The 22275-nt window shown below is 37.7% G+C and overlaps 1 protein-coding gene across 1 annotated transcript in view; it reads right to left on the bottom strand.

The window, feature by feature from the left end:
* Nucleotides 1-8781: 8781 nt before the first annotated feature.
* The window catches only part of mRpL42 (mitochondrial ribosomal protein L42), an 81239-nt gene continuing 67745 nt past the window's right edge, over nt 8782-22275 (bottom strand). Inside the window, exons 5-6 of the mRNA XM_090387639.1 lie at nt 12428-12558; nt 8782-9100 (exon numbers count right to left, since the gene is read on the bottom strand). Of these exons, the coding sequence (XP_090243765.1) occupies nt 9049-9100; nt 12428-12558 (183 nt within the window). The 3' untranslated portion in view covers nt 8782-9048. The remainder of the gene's footprint in view (nt 9101-12427; nt 12559-22275) is intronic.

Below are 22275 nucleotides of genomic sequence, written 5' to 3'. Positions count from 1 at the left end.
CACAGAGGGAGAAAGAAGAAAAGGTGAGCCAAGGCTGCTCCTAGTTCCAGGGCAGGACCCGGAAACAGTGCAGAACGCAGGTTTGAGGAAAAATAAAAAAGAATAAATAAAAATAATAATAATAATAAAATAAAAATAAATAAAAAATAAAAATAATTAAGGAATAAATAAATAATTTTAATCCCACACCCTGGCTACAGTGAAGAGAAAGATGTAAATCGGGTGCAGCAGAGAGAGAATGAAAAAGAAAAAAAAAAAAATGGGAGAGTGGTTATCTATCCTGCACATAGTGGGAAAGAAGAAAAGGTGAGCCAAAGCTGCTCCTAGTTCCAGGGCAGGTCCCGGAAACAATGCAGAACGGAGGTTAGAAAAAAAAAAAAAAAAAAATAGTCAGTAGAAGGGTGACTTTCAGTTGGCAGTGGAATTGTTAATGATCGGCATTTCCACGTCGGTGACTGACGATCAGTGTCCTCCTCCAGGCAAATACCTCAGCTGCAAAGGTCTGGAAGGCTTCGAGGTTGTTTTGGGTACATATCAGTTGATGCAGATCTGCTGGTGGGAAGTCCTGGATCTTATTCCGGAGACGGTTTCTGATATCGTTGTAATGTACACACTCTAGAAGCAAGTGTTTCCAACTTTCACTTTGTCCGCAAAAGCAGTAGGGAGTGTCGATGAGTCCCAGTGTATGCAGTTTCTCATTTAGAGAACCGTGTCCGGTAATGAGAAAGGATGATTCGAGGCTGAAGGAGAACCATCGGGCGTTATTTTTAGTGGTTGCAAAGGTTACCTCCGGAAGAAAACTCCGAGTTACAACCCCTACAGTAGAAGAATCCCATCTGGTCTGCCATACATTGAAGAGTTTATTGAGACATCGAGATTTCTCCTGCTTTATATCCGTAGTTAGTGAGAGTTCTATATCCAGGATCGTTGCCGGAATACCTTTTTTAATTCGATAGCAGAGCCCCTTGTGTAAAGGTCGAGAGGGAGGGTGCCTGCTATAACTTGGAGAGCTGCTGTAGAGACTGTACGGCGTCATGAATGCATAATCTTCAAATATTTATTTATTTACCTCCCCCTTCAATCAAATACAGATAGTTAAAGGTTGTTGTATCAGTGCAGTCTGCGCGGATGAGCCAGTGCTTATAATTACCGTTCTCCCCACACAGGTGGAAAAGGCCTGGGTTTGAATCCTGTCAGTGACTCGAAGAACTTTTATTGCTTTTTTTTTTTGCACTCCCTGATTCAGTTAGTCTGTCTCAGGTGTAGATAGCAAAGTCCCCCCTCCCCAGAAACTTCGGTTTTTCGTCCAGAAAAACAGGCAAAGCGATCATAAACTACATAAAGTTTATAGACATTATATACACATGGTTTTATAAGTTCGAACTTGGGTTGCCCTAATAAGACAGTGTATCAGTGTGGTTTTTCAAATGCAACTGAAATGTGTTACCTAACTGAAACCTAATGCTTCATGCAAGAATCGAGGGACAGAAGCTCTTTTGAATTTGCCATTGCTAATTATCAATGAGTCATTAATTTTGCAAAATAGCAACTGACAATCCTATAACCTTTCCCATTCCATAAATTAATTGCAGTATTAAACACGCCTTAATTATACTGTAAACATTGAACATCACTGTGTTCGTTTCAAAGTTCTAACATGGTAAAGTGCATATGTTAAGCTCTAAAGCAACTAACGCTATATATATACACTGAGAAATCATGGGACACCCACCTAGTAACGGGTATGCCCACCTTTTGCCCAGATCACATTACCCCAGGGGCTCACACCTGGTGAGTATGGGCTTGGCACACCCAGGGTCCTGAGCCAGATATCATCATTCTTCTCGTTCTTGGTGATTCCCCTCTACTTCTCTCTCTCAGGGTAACTCAGAAATTTTTTTTTAGCTGGTGCAGCATAAGCCTCAGGCTTCCTTGCACTATATGGCTAGTAATAATAACAATAAATAACATGGCGAGGCATTGAGTCCACTAGTTGATGAAAGCGTTCCACGGGTATTTCCATCCAAGCTTGCTGCACTGCTGTCCATAATTCCATCGCATTCTTGGGTGGAGGATCCAAAGCTCGAATGGACCTTTCCACAGCATCCCAAAGATGCTCCACAGGGTTATGTCCAGTGAATGGGGAGACCATTCCTGGTGGTAAAATCAGTAGAATGCTCTTCAAACCTTGTTCTAGGCCTGACGTAGCCCAGTGGTCAGGAGCAAGAGTGCATAGCACGCGTTCCTTGAGTGGACCAGGGTTAAAGCCCGTGACTACTAAATACGATAAATATTTGTATTGGCGATTTTATTGTAAACTCTACTGACTTGGTTGTCGTGCCGGAGTATAAACAGAAAAATTTATTTTTAGGGCCTGACGTAGCCTAGTGGTCAGGAGCGAGAGTGCATTCCACGCGTTCGTTGAGTGAACCGGGGTTCAAGCCCGTGACTACTAAATACGATAAATATTTGTATTGACGATTTATTGTAAACTCTACTGACTTGGTTGTCGTGCCGGAGTATAAACAGAAAATTTATTTATTCTAGTCACAACGCTCTGTAGGGGGTGCATTGTCCTGCTGGAAGAGTCCATTGCCCTGTGGGTGCACAATGACCATGAAGGGATGCAGATGGTCTGCAAGGATGAACCCAGAAAACCTGGACCACTGAGAAAAGCGTCTAGATGTACCAGAGTTCCCGTGTGCCAGTTGAACGCTCCCCAGACCATTACGGACTGTCCACCTGCCAGAAGTTCCTTGTTGACATGACGAGAGCATAGCTTTGTGTGGTTTCCACCAGATATGCATCCTCCCGTCTGCTAAAAATAACTGGAAACGGGATTCATCGGACCAGGAGACCCACCTCAAATCATCCAAGGTTCAGTGTTGATGTTCTTTCACCCAGTTGAGGCATAGTCCTGTGACGTGGTGTTAGCAATGGGACTGATGGGTTGGCGGCTCCCATAACCTATTGCGGCTAATGATCGCCTGGTCTTCGTGGAGATGTTTCTGGCACCTCACTCGAAGTCGGCTATGATTTGTTCCACTGTCGCTCTCTGGTTGACTGAAACAATGCAAGGCAGACATCAATGTCCACGTTCATCCACCACCTTTCTCCGCACACAGCATTGTCCACGATGAGATGTTATTTCAGAAATGGCATATTCCCGTTACTCCTGATACTGGAACGGGGATATTGCAATTTCTGTACCACCTCTGCAATAGAGTGACCCATGTGATGGGCATCCACTATCATCCCTCTTTCAAAGTCAGTTAACTCACAATGTTTATCCATACTGACATCAAACTAGTCTACTTGAATGCAGTGTACCTATATACCTGCCAAGTGGTGGGGCGCCTCCATAGCCAGGGAAGGAGCAGCAGTGCGTAGCACATGCTTCTTGATTAGACCGGGGTTCGAGCCCGTGAGCCACCAAATATGGAGGATGCGGAAAGGTCAGGAAATGACCACTGCATATCCCTGGAGCAATATGGCCTTAGTTGCTAATGCTCCTAAAAACCAAATAACAACAACAGCCAAGTGGTGGGTTCATCCACTAGTGAGGGGGGGGTGACAGCATTGCATTGCCCAGGTATCCCATGAATTCTGCCCTTTCAGTGTATGTATCTAATGTAAGGCGGTATCTGAAACCAGTTCAACTCCACCAATGATCTATCCTACAAAAATGGCCAAGTGTGAATATAGTATTATCTGTGTAGTCCCAAGGAGAAAGAGGTGTTTCTCAAAAAAGTATCTACTCTGGTTGTCACTGAGTGTGTGTGGAATGTTTCTTTTAACAGAACATAGTAGCTTAAATAAGTTGTATAAATTGGGTCTCTCTGATACTCTGCTGAATCTGCTGACCATGTTCTCTTTGATTGTCCATCTTAGTGTGATCTTAGAACTGAACTGGGGTCATCAGTTGTAAAGTTTTCTCTGGCTGTGAATATCGCCTTTGTGCAAATAGAAAACGTTTTATCATCTTAAATTCTTTCGCTGGAAGAGCTTTCAAAAGAAGAGTTTCTGCATCACTCAGTGTCTCCTTAATTGAATGAGAACTTCACTGTTATACTCAACTCTGAGAACACAAGTTGTGCCTAACATGCATCTTTATGATATACTTGACTGCTTAGCATTTCTCTGCCTAGAAACTAGTAGATAGCGTCTTTTGCCCTGTTTACACTGTGCTCTTTCATATGCTATGCACTTTTTCTCTCACTGGAACAGATTGTTGTATATGCACATTGTGCACATACAACATGGCAAGTTCTGGCAACAATGCCAGAGCTTGCACTTGAACATCATGCAACACAGCGGCAACCCCCAAGGCAGAATGTGCTGGTCCCAAAGGAACTAGTTGTTGTCGGGGTGACTCAGGGAAAAGAGGACCATATTATGCAAAAAAGGATAGGTGGAATAGGACCAAGGTATGTCTGCCAGAGGCAAAGATTTGATGATGTTGTAGAGTAGATATCATCTTTTAAGGGCACAAAGGGTGATATTGTTGTACACGTTGGCACTAATGATATTAAGATTAGGAGACTGGTGGAATTACTTAACAAGTACAGGTCAATGTTGAAAAAAAAAAAAAGCCATAAGTTAGGGTTGAATTTGAAAGTGTCTGCAATTCTGCCCAGACACGATACAATGAGAGCCTTGTTGATCAATTTGGCCCTGGAGAGATTGTGCAAGATTCAAGGGATCGAATTTTTCTCGGCTTGGTCTGTGCTTGTTAACAGGAGAGACTGCTTCTACAGGGATGGGATACACTTAAATAGAAAGGGTGCAAGAATATTTGCTGATGCTATCGAGGCAGAGTTAGGTGGGTCGGAAAACTGCTAGCTTGGGGGGGGTTACATGGACTAATAGATTAACAGTAGCCGCTGGGAGAGGTCAAAGTGATTCTTGCACTGCTTCTATTGAAATGCAATTGAGCAGCAGTCTGGAAAGCAAGGCAATGGGGATTTCCCGGACTGCTGGGAGTCATAGTGGAACAAGTAAATACATGGGCTGTATTAGGGTAACTAAGAGTAGAAACAGGTGTATATATACTTGCGTGTACACCCAATGCTAGGAGTATAGTTAATAAATTTGATGAGCTTGAAATGCTAATCAAGACATCAAAGGCAGATATTGTTGGAATATCAGAGACATCCCAATGTTAGGAAGGTATTGGATATAAGCAGTACAGAATTGGAATTTGGGGAGTACAATGTGTACAGAAAGGATAGACAGGACAGGAAGTGAGGAGGGTTATGCTGTTAGTTAAGAAACACATAAAATCTAAGGAAGTGCATCCAAATGATGGTGGTGGACAATGCAATGTTGAGTCAGTTTGGTGTGACATAAGCACTGGGAAAGGAAAAATGAGAGTAGGTGTGTGTTATAGGCCTAATGAATCTGATGAGTATAATGAGCAATTGTGCAGAGAAACAGAGTGGGCCAGTAAATCAGAATAGTCAACACAAACATTAGGAAGGTATTGGATCTATTGCCAGGTGTTAACAATGCAGGCTGCTGGTGGCTATGTAATGGTGTTGGGAATGTTTTTGTGGTGCACATTGGACCACTTGATACTAGGGGAACATTTGGATGACACAGGTTATCTTCAAATATTTTCCTAACCAGGTGCATCCCATCATGACTGCAATGTATCCATCTGTGAATGGGTATTTTCCAACAGGATAATGCCTCATGTTACAAGGTCAGTATTGTATAGAACTGGTTCCACAAACATGAATTCAGCATACTGCTATGGCCTCCTCATTCACCAGATCAACTCCAGGGCAGAGGGTATTATACAAAAAGGCTACATGTGAATGCATTGGCCATGTGGGGTTGCTAATGAGATCCTTAAGCTCCAGGACTGCAGTTGTACTGTCCCCTCCAAACCATAAAGGTGGCATCAAAAACATGATGGGCAACTATTGAACAGTGAATCTAATTTCACTGGCAGTTAAGATCAGGCCCTCAGTGGTTAAGGATATGATACAAAACCTTAAGAATGGTATCCTTAATGGATCACAGCATAGGTTTGTGAAGGGAAGAGTTAGAAAAATTAGCCTGACCAATCTGGTTAATTAATAAGATTAAATAATAAAAATTGTATGCAAGAAATAAATTTGGTACTGTTTACTTTGACACAAGTAAAGCTTTTGATAGTTCCTCATAAAAGGTTATTATACAGACTGGAACAAATTGGAATTATTAATAAGAGCCTTCATTTGATCAGGTAGAAGTTAAAAGACAGGAGACAGAGTGGTCATAAATAAACATTCTTCAGGGAAAACTAGTGTAGCAAGTAGCCCCTTGGGGATCAGTGTTAGGGTGCTTATTGTTCTCTCTCTCTCTCTCTAATGTTCCTTAACAATGTGACAAGGGAGTACAGGAAAAGATGTCAATATTTGCTGTTGATTGAAAGGTTGGAAGTGTGGTTTATGACCAGACCATGCTGCTTCAAAATGACTTGGATTGATTACAGATAGTTTGAAAACTATCAACTAAAGTTTAATGCTTCTAAATATAAGATTCTGCACCAGTGAAACACAAATCCACAAGATGCACTTTCTCCAAAAACCACAAAGATGGTGACAAAAATGTGATGGGCAATAGACCAGTGAATTTGATTGCAGTGTTAATAAGATTGTGGAGTTGCAGTTAACTATTTGCATTGCAAATCTGTATAGTTCAGAAATTAATTAACCTTGTGTTTTTCTTAATTTGATACTATATATCTGGTAGTTTTGAGGGAGACCACAAGAGAGTGGAGTATACTGAACCACTGAGATTAATTATCAGAGCATCTTTGGATTTGGAGGAAATTCCTTTGGATTGGAGAAGTGCAAACTTCTCCCCACTACATAAAGGTCTAACAGTGAAGTTGGTAACTATAGACCAGTTAGTCTGACTTCATTGGTAGGAAAAATTTTGGAGGCTACAATTAAAAGTGAAATTCAGAGACATTTAGATAGATATGGCATTCTGAAGGACAGCATGGCTTTGTTATGGGGAAAATTATGTTTAATTAATTTACTATGCTTAATGGATCACAGCATAGGTTTGTGAAAATAAAGACTTGCCTGACCAATCTGGTTAATTAATAAGATTAAGTAATAAAACAGCTGTATGCAAGAAATAAATTTTTACACAGTTACTCATGAGCTGGATGTTGGGGACAATTTCAACATAGTTTATTTGGATTTTAGCAATGCACTGGACTTGGTCCCTCATGAGAGGTTACTGTATAAGCTTGATCAGGTTGGGATTACTGGTACGATTCTATGATGGACTGCTGGGTGGACGCAGGGTAGAAGGCGGAGGGCTGTGATATTCTTCAGATTGGTGTAACATCAGGAGTGGGGTCCCTCAAGGATAGGTTCTTGGACCACTGTTGTTTTTCATTTTCATAAATGACATAGACAAAGGAATAGAAGCTGTGACATCAAAATTTGCAAACAAAGATTGGTAGAGTTGTTAATTATCAGTGCCAAGCAGCGTACCTTCAGGATAATTGACCAGTCTTCAGAAGTTGTCAGAAAAGTGACAGCCAAGTTTTAAAGCAAAATGCAAGATCTTACATTTGGGGAATAGCAACCCACAAATAAATTATACACTTGGTGGGGTTGAATTTAAAACAGTAGAGGAGGAAAGGGATCTGGGAGTTATATATGGGCAGATGTGAAGTTTTCTGAAGTGTAAACAGGCAGCCAGGAAAGCTCATGGTGACCTATCGATGATTTATCGAATATTACCTTGTAGAGTTAGGGAGGTCGTGATCCCACTGTATAAGACAATTGTAAGGCCACATTTGGAATACTATATTCAATATGGAGACCTCATCTGAAAAAAGACATTGGGTTCCTTGAAAGGGTCCAAAGACAAGCAACTTAAATGGTGAGCTCGGCAAAAGGATGCCCATATGAGGAAAGACTCAAATTATGTGGGCTACAGAGCTTGGCAACCAGGCACCTCAGAAGTTACCTGACTGAGGTTTATAAGGCACCGAGAAGGATTAGTAAAATGAATGAAGGTGAAATTTTCACTGTTATAATGAATTCCATACCTAAGGGCCATAAATTCAAATTACTGGCGTTGAGGTTTAGATTAGATTGTATGAAGTTTTCTTTCAGCTAGCGAGTCATTGATTGCTGATACAAGTTGCCCTTACAGGTAGTTGAGACTGACAGTTTGACCAAATTCAAAGATCAACTAGATAATTACCTGTATGAGGAGGGAAGCATATAAATTGTATTTTCTTATCTACTTTTTTTTTTTTGTGCAGCAAAAGCCTGTGGCTTTCTTCACTATATGGCAAATCCTATTACCATAATTACTAATTTATTTTATGCTCTTCTTTTTCTTAGCTTTCCCAAGCTGCACCCAAAATGTTGACAAGATTACAATATTATTCAGTATATCAGGCTTTCTTTTTTGTAGAAAATAAGTCAAAGTCTTTTGTCTAATTTATATTTCAGGGGCTCAATAAATCATTTAAAATTATAAAAATAATGTGGATTCAAATCCATAGCTCAAAATTTTTATTACATGCTTATTATTTAATGTTTATGCGTATTACTTGTGGTATTTATAAAAAATGTTTTTCTCTCCATCTCTTGTACATATCTCAAATGGTTATCAGGACAAATAGTCCCTTTGACAGGGACTATTTGTCCTGATAACCATTTTACTTGTTTTGTGAAATACAACAGAGAGAATAATTTATATCAATGACTAAACTTATAAACGAAAAAACACAAGTATACAAGAATGAATTACTGCAAATACTGGATAACTTATTAATTTATTCTTATGTTCATAATATAATATGAAAGACAAAAATAACTTCAAATTACCAACTTTACTTTTTATCTCAGACAAAAGAAATAAAACATCAATTCAACAGCATGGCAATTACAACAGTTACTGAATACATGGCCCATTCATTGTAAAAAGAATGAAATGATAAATTCTTTGAAAACTGAAATTTATGCATAAACACCTGGAAATCATTTCAAGTATATATTGGGATATAAAAATTTATATATATTTCTAAATGCCATCTCTTTCTCTAGGTGGAATAGGCTGCTTCTTCTTTTTAGTACTGAAACAAATAATATAAAAGAGTTAAAAGAAATTCATTTGGGAATAAAAACACACAGACTAACTCACTAGGTCAAGATATTTAAAACCTAGGTATAAAATGCACAAACATACTGATGTTTTGTAAATATCACAGAACAAGTTTATATCATGGGCATAAGCCGCAAATTCAAGACCTGCTAATAAATACAAGAAAACCACATCAACTAGGCTACTGAATAATAATTATTCATGATGTGCTGATGTCATATAAACTATGAAGTTTGAGACATAGCACATTTGTGCATTTTATTCCTAGGCGTTAAACTCAACAAATTTTGGTCTGTGATAATGTAGCACCTGTTTTCAATAATTAGTTTCTCATTTTAATTTTAATTTTGACTTAAGTAAAATACAGAACCCCAGAATACCCAAGTAAAACACCTCTTTTCCGTTCATTCATGATATTTAAGTTTCTTATTCTTGTATTTCTGCTTCTCACACTATTAGAAAATAAGGGCTGAGAAGCACTCCTGATATCCCATTTTTCTTGCTTCACCCTTTTTTAATGTAAGTCAGTTTCTCGTCCTCATTCTCAAGAGAAAATTAATCCACCTCTTTGCATCAATTCAATGAACTGAATGCAAAGAAATTGCACACCATTCAATGGAAATGATTTTGCCTGTTATAAATGAAGAAGGTTCTTACTTCTTGAATTTAAAATAGTTACTGGTATATTTTAATTATTTACCAGAAAATAGGATTGGGGTCACATTTGCACATCTCCAGTCCATGGGTTCCTTCCCTGAGTCCAGGGAAGCTCTCATAATTATGGCTAACGGTTTGCTTACTTCCTTTGCCGCCTCCTTTAATATAACTGATAGATTGCATCCACCCCAGGTGCCTTTCTTGTGTTTATCTTCAACAATTTCTCCTCCACTTTACTCTCAGTTATTACAAGATTATCTAGCTTACTGCCAGAGTTGAATACACCTCTGGCATTCCCCTCCCTGAAAAACTCCTCATGTGTGAATGTCGATGCAAAATATTCATTTAGTTTGTTAGCTACATGAGCAGGATCATCAACAGTTGAACCATCGATATCAAGTGGACCAATCTGATTCATCCCCTTCCTTCTAGAGTTTACATAAGTAAAGAACTCTTTGCTCTTTTTCTTTGCATCCTTTGCCAAAGATTTCTCATAATCTGCCTTCGCCTGCCTAACCTCGTAACTTTGTAACTTGGTTACAGACCAGCTTATATCTATCATAGACTTCTGTGTCACATGTCTAATTAGTTCATCTGACATCCATTTAGGCCTAATTCAGCAAGGCTTTCGTCATATTATCTTGCATATCATGTTTGGTAAGGATTGCATACGCCAGAGTATTTAATCTGTGTCTTGCAACGTTTTTCCAGCAGGACCTTGTATTTCCTGACCAGGTCAGGAAATACAAGGTATATTGCATCATCCACTCCCAGTTTACCTTACAAGTGAATCTCGCAGTAAGACCTCCTATCATTCTGCTGGATGATTCAATTTTGTGGCCAGACTCAAGAAAGCATCACCCAGTACAGAATTTAGACATGAGTCTCTGCCAAGTCCTCAGTTTGATCCTGTTCTATAACAAACTCATTTCCTCAGAGACTCAACCTTATATAACAGTACACAGTGATTACAAGCAAAAGGGCTGTAACCCACAGTAAAATGCCACTGACAATTCCACTATCAGTAATGATTCTGAGACTTGTTATGATTACCTCTTCTAGTCAAACCATAATTAGCTTAAAATAAAAATGTAAGTAAGAAAACAATGAAAATGGAGCACTTAATTACGTACTTTTAAAAATGTCCCACTTTAATTAAAATGAAATTTCACGAATATTACAATGGTACTGAATAAAATTAAAATATAATTCTGTTAAGTTCTGTTAAAGCAGACAATAAGTTCCTAAAGAATCTCTTGGAAGAGACAGTGAGAGTGTACACTAAATACCAAAACTTGGAACAAGTTAGTTAATGCATATCTTCTGAAGATTAAACATGGAAATAAACAATAAAATAAAGTAAATCAGAAAGTCTAAGAAGCCAGTTAAATTCAAAAGAGAACTACAGTAAAAGAAAAAAATTAGTTGTTAATAATGCAGTTCCTATGCCCGTTTTATCCTATGCAGCTGGGTGCAGTATAACCGGTCGTTTTTGTGCCAGTAAAATCAAAATCAACCAATCAACCTATGCAGCTGAGAAAAGAAATAAAAGGAATGTCAAAAACTAGAATATGCTGAAACAAGAGTTTTAAGAAAAATAATGGAACCGCAGTCTTTGAGTAACAAATATCCACCAAAGCTGAAGCAAACTTAACCAAGTGGCAGCCACATCAAAGTATATAAAATGCAAAAAAAAAGAAAAAAAAAAAAAAAAGAGGAAAACTTAAATTTAAATTTTTAAAGTGATGAAAGTGTGAATTTTAGTATTTCTTTACTATCATTTTGATTTTCAATCTGCATCCCTGATATTATGCTTAAATTTGAAACGTATGTCCATAAAAATCTGAGTATTTGGCATTCTGCATATGTGCCATTCATGTAACAGCATAAATTTTAATACCAAATTTGCAATGTACAATGATGATATTCGTACAATGCCAGCATTGTATGGATATCATTAATTAACAAAATTATGAATAATGAAATTCACATCCTTTAAGGCTTCTATGAAAGCATCACGTAATCCGTACACCCTTTCCATCTGCTGAAGAAAGAAAAACTATTCCCAAAATTGTGCTATCTGGATAGTGGCACTCTACTGAGAATAAGTAACAAAAGTTCTCTCTATTTGGGAAGCACTGCTTATTCAAAAGTGCACCCCTACACAACTCATAAAAGATTTCACGATATGAGATGCTATAGTAATAATGAAATTTTGCAAACCAGTCTGCTCTTTTGAGCTTACTGCACATTAAAATACCTTCATGCACTACATTTTGATATATTTTCTTTTTTTTTTGTCTTTCTTTATATTTTTATTCTTTTATTATTATTGTGTTTTTATTATTATTTATTTTTTTTTATTTTATGTTTTTGGCCAGTGCAACAAAGCTTGTTGTTTCTTTATACTCTATGGCTAATACTAATACTACTTAATGTGCATTACAAAAATTATGTTTAAGGAAAAACGTAGGCTTAATTTTTGCTTGCTGATTTCTAAACTTTTTTTAGATTCAATCAGAAATAAAAGATTGGCATTGCAAAGTAAATTTCACTTATATTTTTATGTTTTTAAATATCTAATATGGGGAAAAACTGTAAAATGGATTCTTTAAAAAAAAAAAAAAAAAACCATACATACTTTCTAGGAAACCACCTATGTTTAGCAGTAAACGTTAATTTCTGTAGTTCTTCTCTTACTAGTGGTCCTTCAGTAGGGCGAAAAAAATTCTTTAAATCCATTCGGTATTGCACTTTAAGTGCAGAATCTCCCTAAAATAATTAAATGAAACTAGTTTTTGTTTAGTGCTTTTTTTTTTTTTTTTTTGAAATGACAGTGAACTGAAGCTAACAATAAAAACACACTTAAAAATAAATTTCAAAAAAAAAAAAAAAAAAAATCCCCCGAATCAAAATATCTAAGAATTGGATATACAGTCAAAACTCTATAAAATTCTCTGGATGAATGAGAAAATGGTTGTTACATCAAAATTTCATAAAATCAGCAAAAGCACAAAGACAACTTTAAATATTGCATAATTCTATTAATACAATACAGTATAATCTAAATCAGAATACATCTTACAGTATTAAACAAAAAAATGATGTACACTTTGCATTGATTGTATGGTGTAGGAAGATTAATTTGTAAATTAAGTATGTACAGTAATTATCATATATTATGATGGTGTTTCTTGGTCTTCCTTGTTTTTTTTTCCCTGGTATTTTGCCTTCCAGCAGCACATCCAGTAACATCCCTCTATGCCTCATCTGATCCATTGTAGTCATTGTCTTCTGATTCTTCTTAGCAATTCTCTTTCTTCTCCTACACGTTGTAAAACCATGTTATTACTCATTTTTTTCCGTCCAGCTAATCTTTTCCATTTTTCGCCAGCACCACATCTCAAAAGCCTCTAGTTTTTTCAAGTTAGTTTTGTTTAATGTCCATGTCTCTGCTGAATACAAAGCAATTGACCAAATGTATGTTTTCATAATTCTTTTTCTTAGGTCTAGTGACATATTTCTTTGGCTTAGTAAGGAGATTTTACCTATAAATGCTTGTTTTGCCATCACAATTCATGAACCAATTTCACTGTGGCAAGATGAATCTTGTGTTACAATCTGTCCTAGATATTTGAATTTTGTTATCTGTTCTACTTTTTTTCCATCAGTTTCAATGTGAAATTGTTTTGGCTTTTTACTTATCATCATAATCTTTGTTTTATTAGTGTTAATCTTCATTCCATATTTCTTCACTTTCTTAGTTAACTGTTTTAGCATATTGGATAACATTCTTGGGCTACCTGCAAGGATTACCTGATCATCTGCAAACTTCATTGTGCTCAGTGTTCTTCCGCCTATCTTTATACCTAACTTTTTACCATCAAATGCTTCTTTGACTATTAATTCTGCAAATATATTAAATAAACCTGGGGAAAGTAGGCATCCTTGCCTCACTCCTCTCCCTATTTTTGCTGTTTCTGTCAATTATCTGTTTAACTTGATGATGGTCTTTTGTCTTTAATCAAGTCAAATATTATCCTAATTAATCTTTGTGCACATCCCATGTTTTTCGAGTAGAGGAAAAAACTCATTCCAAATTACTATGTCAAATGCTTTTGCATAGTCAATGAAGCACACATACAGATTCCTGCCATTGTTTATCAATCCTTTGCCAAAGAATCTTAAAGTTCCTATTGCTTCTTTTGTAGATAAGTTCTTTCTGAACCCACATTGTGTATCCTCTAAAAGGTGTTCGATGTAGGATTGTATTCGTATTTTTATGATTTTTAAGAGAATTTTTGATGCATGTGATATGAGGCTGATGGTTCTGTAGTCTTTGCATTTGGTTGGTGCAAATTTTTTTGGTACTGGTACTATGACAGTTGTACAATGTTCTTCTGGCAATTTTCCTTCGCTATATGCTTTCAAAATCAATCCAAACAGTGATTGCTTGACTTGATCTCCACTGTTCTTTATTAATTCTGCTGTAATATTATCTATACCAGAAGCTTTGTTGTTAAGAAATAACTTTAAAGCTAGCTCAAATTCTTCTTTTAATATTTGATCTTATTTTAAGTTTTGTTGTTCTCCTTTCTCATCATATTTCCAAATGTAACTACATGGTTCCATGTATAAATCCTCTATATAATTTCTCCATGTCTCTTGTTGTTCTTTTGCATCAAGAATGGCATTATCTTTTTTATTCCTGATTGCTCTGGAGCGAATTACATTACATTTTCTTGTTATTTCTTTAATTTTATTGTAGGCCCTATCTGTTCATCCATGCTGCATTAAGGTTTCAATTTCTTGGCATTGTTCTGTCCACCATTTATCTTTTGCTTTTCTGCATTCTCTATTAATTTCATTCTTGAGAGCAAGGTAATTATTTTTTCCATCTTTTGTTTTCATATTTTTGAAGATTCTTCTTTGATCCATCATTTGAAGAATGGCTTCTATTATCCATGGTTTTCTTTTTGCCTTGTTTCCATTTCCCAGAAATTTATGAGCTGCTTTGTTTATAGTTTCTTTAATGTTATTCCACATCTGGTCAATATTGTTTATCATACTTTCCTTATTTATATCTGTTTGTAGTATTCTGGAACAGTATTCTTATTTCTTCATTCTTTAGTTTTTCTAGGTTCCATTTATTATTTATTTTCTTTCCATTAATTTTCTTTAGCTTTAGTTCTGTTATCATTTTCACTATTGAATGGTCACTGTCCACATCTGCTCCGAAAAGACATGGCTTTTTTTACCTGATTGTGATATCTTTGTTTCACCAGAATGTAGTCTAACTGATATCTATGAGATATATGTGTACATACATATATATCAAGGCCTAACCATAGACAGGGGAATTCTTTTCAGAACCACAGTAGGTTCCTTTTTTTCTTCATTACAAATTTCAAGTTACATTATGTTTGCAAATGAGTTCTTCATTTATGCATATCCTGAAACATATCACCCTCTTAAGTTTTGGCAATGACACACTTCCTCAAAAATTTCTTTCTTATTATCTGACTATTCTTCAAGATTAATAGCGGAAGGAACATGCAAAGCTTTTTTCATTGCATCATTCAAGGTGACAAATCCAGCATGTTTAAAGCTATTGGTGATCACTTTTTTGTCATCTTCATCCCATGTTAAAATGCAAACACACAGCAGAAAAACAAACAGAAGCATATTAATTTTGCAGTGCATTTTGCTTTTGAGACATTGCACAATTTTGCTCAATAGCATTCTTTGAAAATTTTTCTAAAAGCACTGGATTATACTTGATCAAGTGGCTGAAGAAGTGATGTCATATTAGGTGGTAGATATACTCAACAGCGAGTACATGTAGGCCAGTCACTTGGCAATGAGGGGTGCAGTTACCCACAAACAGTAAAACTTTTCTATTCTCCCTGCTCATCTTGCAATATATTAGTCTCTGATCTATTCTTTGCAGATTTTTAATGACATCTAAGCCTTCTGGTTTGCTTGATACACAGTTGACAATGTTTTCAAACCTTTAAAGTACCGGAGCCTCCAATGGGCTTTTCCAGTGATTAGGGGCAGAAGTTTCTCTGTGCCTGACATGTTTGCCACTAGGAGAATGGTAATCTGTTGTTTCATTTTCTTTCTGCTATTACATTTCTTACCTTTAAATGCAAGCATTTTATCTGTAGCAACTTAAAGTTGTTTCATCAGCATTGTATTTCTGATTGTATGTCAATGAAAAATTTTTTAAACAATTCTTTTTCCACTCCTTTATAGCTTCAGTGCTGACAGCTCCACTTTTGCTGTACACTTTTTTTGGAAAGCCAGCCCATGACAAGTCTTAAATTTCTGGAACTATCCATCAGAAGACTTGAAATCTTCAATATCCTTTCAATGCATAAATGATTCAGCCTTAGTTTCTGAATGATATCCATCTACAGGAATGTTTCTTGTATACATCGTCATTAACCATTCCAAGAGTACATTTTCAAGATTGTGATGCCTCGCTTTCATGCTTCAATCCTACCTGGTGCAGCAAATTTCTCCAAGCTTTCAATCTAAAACGCAAGCCATCATCTACAGCTTTTAAAATTTTAAACTGATATGTGAATGGCAAAGCTACTCACCTTGATGAGCCTATTGATAAAGTCTATACATACTGTATAATCAAATGAACTTCCAGGTGAAGTTAATTTCATTATGTCAATGAGTGTGGGAAATTGCCAATGATTGTGGGAAATCAATGATTGATTTCTCATAGTCTCTCATTTAGGATTTAATTTTGTACAGAAATTGAAATTTTATTGAAAGTAAATCTAAATCATGACTCAAACCAGGGCAGCAAAGCAAAGGGCTCAAGCTAATGGGAATGCTGTGGCCCAGGGGAGAACTGAGGGGGGCAGTTGTCCTCTGAATCACAGCCTTGTAAGATGCACTATTTGCTTGATGTTTGCGGAGCAGTCAAGTATGGGACATGATACTGCCATGGGGGATGTCTTTGTGTGTGTGCGATGCAAGGAGTGTAAGGAGATAAGGCGACAACTCAGCGTTGTTATGGGCCTATATGAGAGCTTGAAGGATAGGGTGGATGCCCTCGAAGGATTACAAGTGAGGGGCCCATCAAGCTCTCAGCTGCCCACACCAATGCCAGGCTTGCACTTGGTCATCGCGGAACACAGCGGCAACCCCCAAGGCAGAATGCGCTGGTCCCAAAGGAACTAGTAGTTGTTGGTGACTCTATTGTCAGGGAAACGGGAAACATGCTTTGTAAAAAGGATAGGTGGAATAGGACCAGGGTATGTCTGCCAGGGGCAAAAGTTGATGACGTTGTAGAGTGGATATCATCTTTTAAGGGCACAAAAGGTGATATAGTTGTACACGTTGGCACTAATGACATTAAGAGTAGGAGACCGGCGGAATTACTTGACAAGTACAGGTCACTGATGAAAAAAAGCCGTGAATTAGGGTTGAAATTGAAAGTGTCTGCAATTCTGCCCAGACACGATAGGAGGGAGTATATGATGAGAGCCCTGTCAATCATTTCGGCCCTGGAAAGATTGTGCAGGGCTCAAGGGGTAAAATTTTTTTCAGCCTGGTCTGTACTTGTTAACAGGAGAGACTGCTTCTACAGGGATGGGATACACTTAAATAGAAAGGGTGCAAGAATGTTTGCTGATGCTATCGAGGCAATGTTAGGTGGGTCGGAAAACTGCTAGATTGGGGGGATACAAGGACTAATAGATTAACAGTAGCCACTGGCAGAGGTGAAAGTGATTCTTGCACTGCTTCTATTGGAATGAGCCGCAGCCTGGAAAATAAGATGCAGGATATTTCAGAGACTGCTGGGAATCATTGGGGTACAAGTAAACACATGGGTTGTGTTAGGGTAGCTAAGAAAAAGAACAGGTGCATGTATACTTGTGTGTACACCAATGCTAGGAGTTTAGTAAATAAATTTGATGAATTTGAGGTATTGCTCAAATCATCAAAGGCAGATATTGTGGGGATTTCAGAGACGTGGTGTCACACAGATATAAGAAATGCAGAACTGGAATTTGGGGAGTACAATGTCTACAGAAAGGATAGACAGGATAGGAAGGGAGGAGGGGTTATGCTATTAGTTAAAAAACACATAAAATCCAAGGAAGTGAAGCCAGTCGACATCGCTGGACAATGCAGTGTCGAGTCAGTTTGGTGTGACATAAGCATTGGGAGATCAAAATTGAGAGTAGGAGTGTGCTATAGGCCTAATGACTCTGATGAGTATAATAAGAAACTGTTCGGAGAAATAGAGTGGGCCAGTAAATCAGAGAGTCTTATAATGGGGGATTTTAATTTCCCAGATATTGACTGGAATTTGGGGGCTGGTCACTCACACAGTAGCAAGGCTTTTGTGGATTTATTGGATGATTGTTTTCTACATCAGCATGTTCGGGAGGCAACTAGAGGGAGTAATACTCTTGATTTGATTATCAGTTGTGATTCTTCATGCATTAAGAATCTGCAGATAAATGAACCACTTGGTGGCAGTGATCACAGTGTGCTGAAGTGGGAGTTACTCAAAGAGGTAACTACCATTAGGGGTAAAGGGAAGGGGTATTGCTTTCGTAAAGGCGACTACAATGGACTGAGACAGTATTTAAATTCTATACAGTGGGATCAACTGATGATATTGCCAACAGCAAATTCAAAATGGGAAGCATTCAAAGAACTTATCGTGGAAGCTACTAGGCTTTACATACCAACTAAGAAATATTGTTCAAGGTTTAGGCCTAAATGGTTGTCAGATGAACTAATGAGGCATATGGCAGAGAAGAAAAATGCATGGGATACATACAAATTAACACGTGACACGGACGCCTATGATAGATACAAGTTGAACTGTAACCAAGTTACAAAGGAGGTTAGGCAGGCGAAGGCAGATTACGAGAGATCCTTGGCAAGGGATGCGAAGAAAAACAGCAAAGAGTTCTTTACTTATGTAAACTCTAGAAGGAAGGGGATGAATCAGATTGGTCCACTTGAGATCGATGGGTCAACTGTTGATGACCCTGCTCGGGTAGCTAACAAACTAAATGAATATTTTGCATCGACATTCACACATGAGGAGTTATTCAGCGAGGGGAATGCCAGAGGTGTATTCAACTCTAGCAGTAAGCTAGAGAATCTTGTAATAACTGAGAGCAAAGTGGAGGAGAAATTGTTGAAGATAAACACAAGAAAGGCACCTGGGGTGGATGGGATCTATCCAGTTATATTAAAGGAGGCAGCAAAGGAGGTAAGCAAACCCTTAGCCATAATTATGAGAGCTTCCTTGGACTCAGGGGAGGTACCCATTGACTGGAGATGTGCAAATGTGACCCCAATTCACAAAGGGGGATCAAAGGCTGACACAAGTAATTATAGACCTGTGAGTTTAACTTCTGTTCCCGGAAAATTAATGGAGGCACTGGTGAAAGAAGCACTGCAGGATCATCTAGACAAGACTTCAGTTATAGCTAGGACACAGCATGGTTTTGTTAAGGGGAAGTCTTGCCTGACCAATTTGATTGGATACTATGATGCAGTCACAAAAGAACTGGATGCAGGGAATAACTTTGATATTATATACTTGGATCTTAGAAAGGCTTTTGATACTGTTGCACATGGAAGACTGCTGCACAAATTGGAGCAGTGTGGCATTGGAGGCAAGTTGCTGCTATGGATAAAGGGGTGGTTGAGGGGGAGAAGACAGAGAGTGGTAATCAATGGACACTGCTCATCGTGGACTAATGTTATTAGTGGAGTCCCTCAGGGTTCAGTATTGGGGCCTTTATTGTTTTCTGTATTTATAAATGATATTGATGATGGTATATCAGGCTTAATGTCCAAGTTTGCAGACGATACGAAGGTTGGCAGGGTTGTCAAGGACACTACTGACACTATGCTGCTGCAACAGGATTTGGAAAGGTTGAGCAGATGGGCTTCGAGGTGGCAAATGAAGTTTAACATTGACAAATGTAAAGTACTACATATGGGAAACAGCAACCCCAGAGCAACGTATCAACTCTGTGGTACTACACTGACAGTGGTAGAGAATGAAAGGGACCTGGGGGTGGTGGTGGTGCAGGCAGATATGAAGTTCTCTGAGCAGTGCAGACGAGCTGCAAGAGTAGCTCATGGTGTATTGTCAATGATATATAGGAATTTTTCTAGCAGGGATAAGGAGGTGATTATTCCCTTGTATAAGGCAATGGTCAGGCCACACCTAGAGTACTGTATACAGGCCTGGAGGCCTCATTTCAGGAAGGATGTAGAGCTGCTGGAACGAGTACAGAGAAGGGCAACTAGATTGGTGAATGGGACAAAGGGGTTCTCTTACGAAGAAAGGCTTAAGTTTTGCAAATTACAGTGTCTGGAAACTAGGCACCAGCGGGGTGATCTGATAGAGGTGTACAAAGCCTTGAATGGTTTGAGCATGCTCAATGCTGATGGGATTCTTCCTCTAGCTCAGAAAAATCACCTGAGAGGGCATAAATTCAAATTGAGGAAAGACAGATGTAGGATAGATGTGCGGAAGTTTGCCTTTAGCCAGCGGGTGGTTGGTGGGTGGAACAGACTTCCATCCCTTGTCGTGGAAGTTGATAGCCTAAATAAGTTTAAGGCTCAGCTGGACAGGTATTTCGAACGAACAGAGGGGTGAAGTGGAAGTGGTTATTTTTATTTATTTATGTTACTTTTTTTTTTTTTTTTTTTTTTTTGGCTGATGCTGCATAAGCTTGCTTTCTTGCATCAAATGCCTCTACTAATGCTAATGCTAGTCAGCTTGCAGGCAAGTCATTAGCTTAAATATTCTTTCATTTTGAAATATGAATACTGTAATAAAAAAGTGAAAAAACAAGACAGTGGTGAAAATTTTTAGGCAATTATAGAGAATTTGTTGATCTTCCAACGTCGTTATAATGAATGTAAAATAGCATTAGATTTGTGGGAAATCAGCCAAGACCTACTACAAAGATCATTAATCTGCTGGGATGTCAAAAGATGGTCACTATACATAGCTCCAACTGTATTTATATAAAGATACCTTTTGTTGAATCTAAATGGAATATCCTATTAGTTAGGAATGAATAACCTTAGAATAATCACTAATGCTTTTCAATAGAAAAAGCAGATGATATTAGTGAATTCTGTGGTGGGTGGTAGAGAGAGTGCACAGAGGTAGGCACATGTACCAGTGTGGACTGTATCAAGGGTTTATGATCAATGGCTACTGACTGGAAAAACCAGCAAATGAGCATAAAGCAGTGAGTTCACAATCAGAATCAAAAACTTCCTAACAAGCAAAGGTTTAATGCCACTTTTACAAAATAATGGACACCTCCAATGCTAGACAGAAATACTTATATCAACTTCATAATACTCTGTAATATATATTATACTCCATAAGCCTCTCTTGCATGAGTGGAACAGACATATGACGTTATCAAAAATAAATAATAAAAATAATGACGTTATCAAAAAAAATAATGGAGTCTGCTGACGAGGCTACTAGAGACGGTCGTTTTCAAAGCCGCTAAGTGGATTTTTGTTAATTATTGATTTGAAATTATTGTTTTTCTAAAACTTTTGATTTAAATTTAGTAGTATAACATTATTTTGTGATTTTCTGATTAATTTGGTGTATTTATTCTTTACTCGGCCTTGTAATTGCATAAAAGTATCGGTAAAGGTTTCCACGTGTTTCAACTCCGCTAACCGTTCGTAATTTTCCCGCCTTTGTGATACGATATACCGTACTAGATAGCGTTAGTTGAACTTCGTTAGCAGTTAAATTGTACGTTTAAATAAATACATATAACGACTTAGATTACAAACGTAATATAATTAATTTTATTTAACATAATTAATTATACATATAACCACTTAGGTTACGTAACATAAATAATTAGTAAAAACAAATAATTAATACATAACTTGATACGAAAGTTATATAAAGGGATTTCGCAGATAACACTCGTTACTGAAACGTAAATATTTCGTAGATAACACTCGTTACTGAAACGTAAATATTCCGTAGATAACACTCGTTACTGAAACATAAATATAGCGTTATAACTGTGTTTGGATACAAGTTTAGGATTTAATTTTGTACAGAAATTGAAATTTTATTGAAAGTAAATCTAAATCATGACTCAAACCAGAGCAGCAAAGCAAAGGGCTCAAGCTAATGGGAATGCTGTGGCCCAGGGGAGAACTGAGGGGGGCAGTTGTCCTCTGAATCACAGCCTTGTAAGATGCACTATTTGCTTGATGTTTGCGGAGCAGTCAAGTATGGGACATGATACTGCCATGGGGGATGTCTTTGTGTGTGTGCGATGCAAGGAGTGTAAGGAGATAAGGCGACAACTCAGCGTTGTTATGGGCCAATATGAGAGCTTGAAGGATAGGGTGGATGCCCTCGAAGGATTACAAGTGAGGGGCCCATCAAGCTCTCAGCTGCCCACACCAATGCCAGAGCTTGCACTT

The sequence above is a fragment of the Mastigoproctus giganteus genome, chromosome 13 (assembly GCF_048544385.1).
Source record: "Mastigoproctus giganteus isolate SK-2022 chromosome 13, ASM4854438v1, whole genome shotgun sequence".
Classification (NCBI taxonomy): domain Eukaryota; kingdom Metazoa; phylum Arthropoda; class Arachnida; order Uropygi; family Thelyphonidae; genus Mastigoproctus; species Mastigoproctus giganteus.
This window is presented reverse-complemented; position numbering and strand designations above follow the sequence as displayed.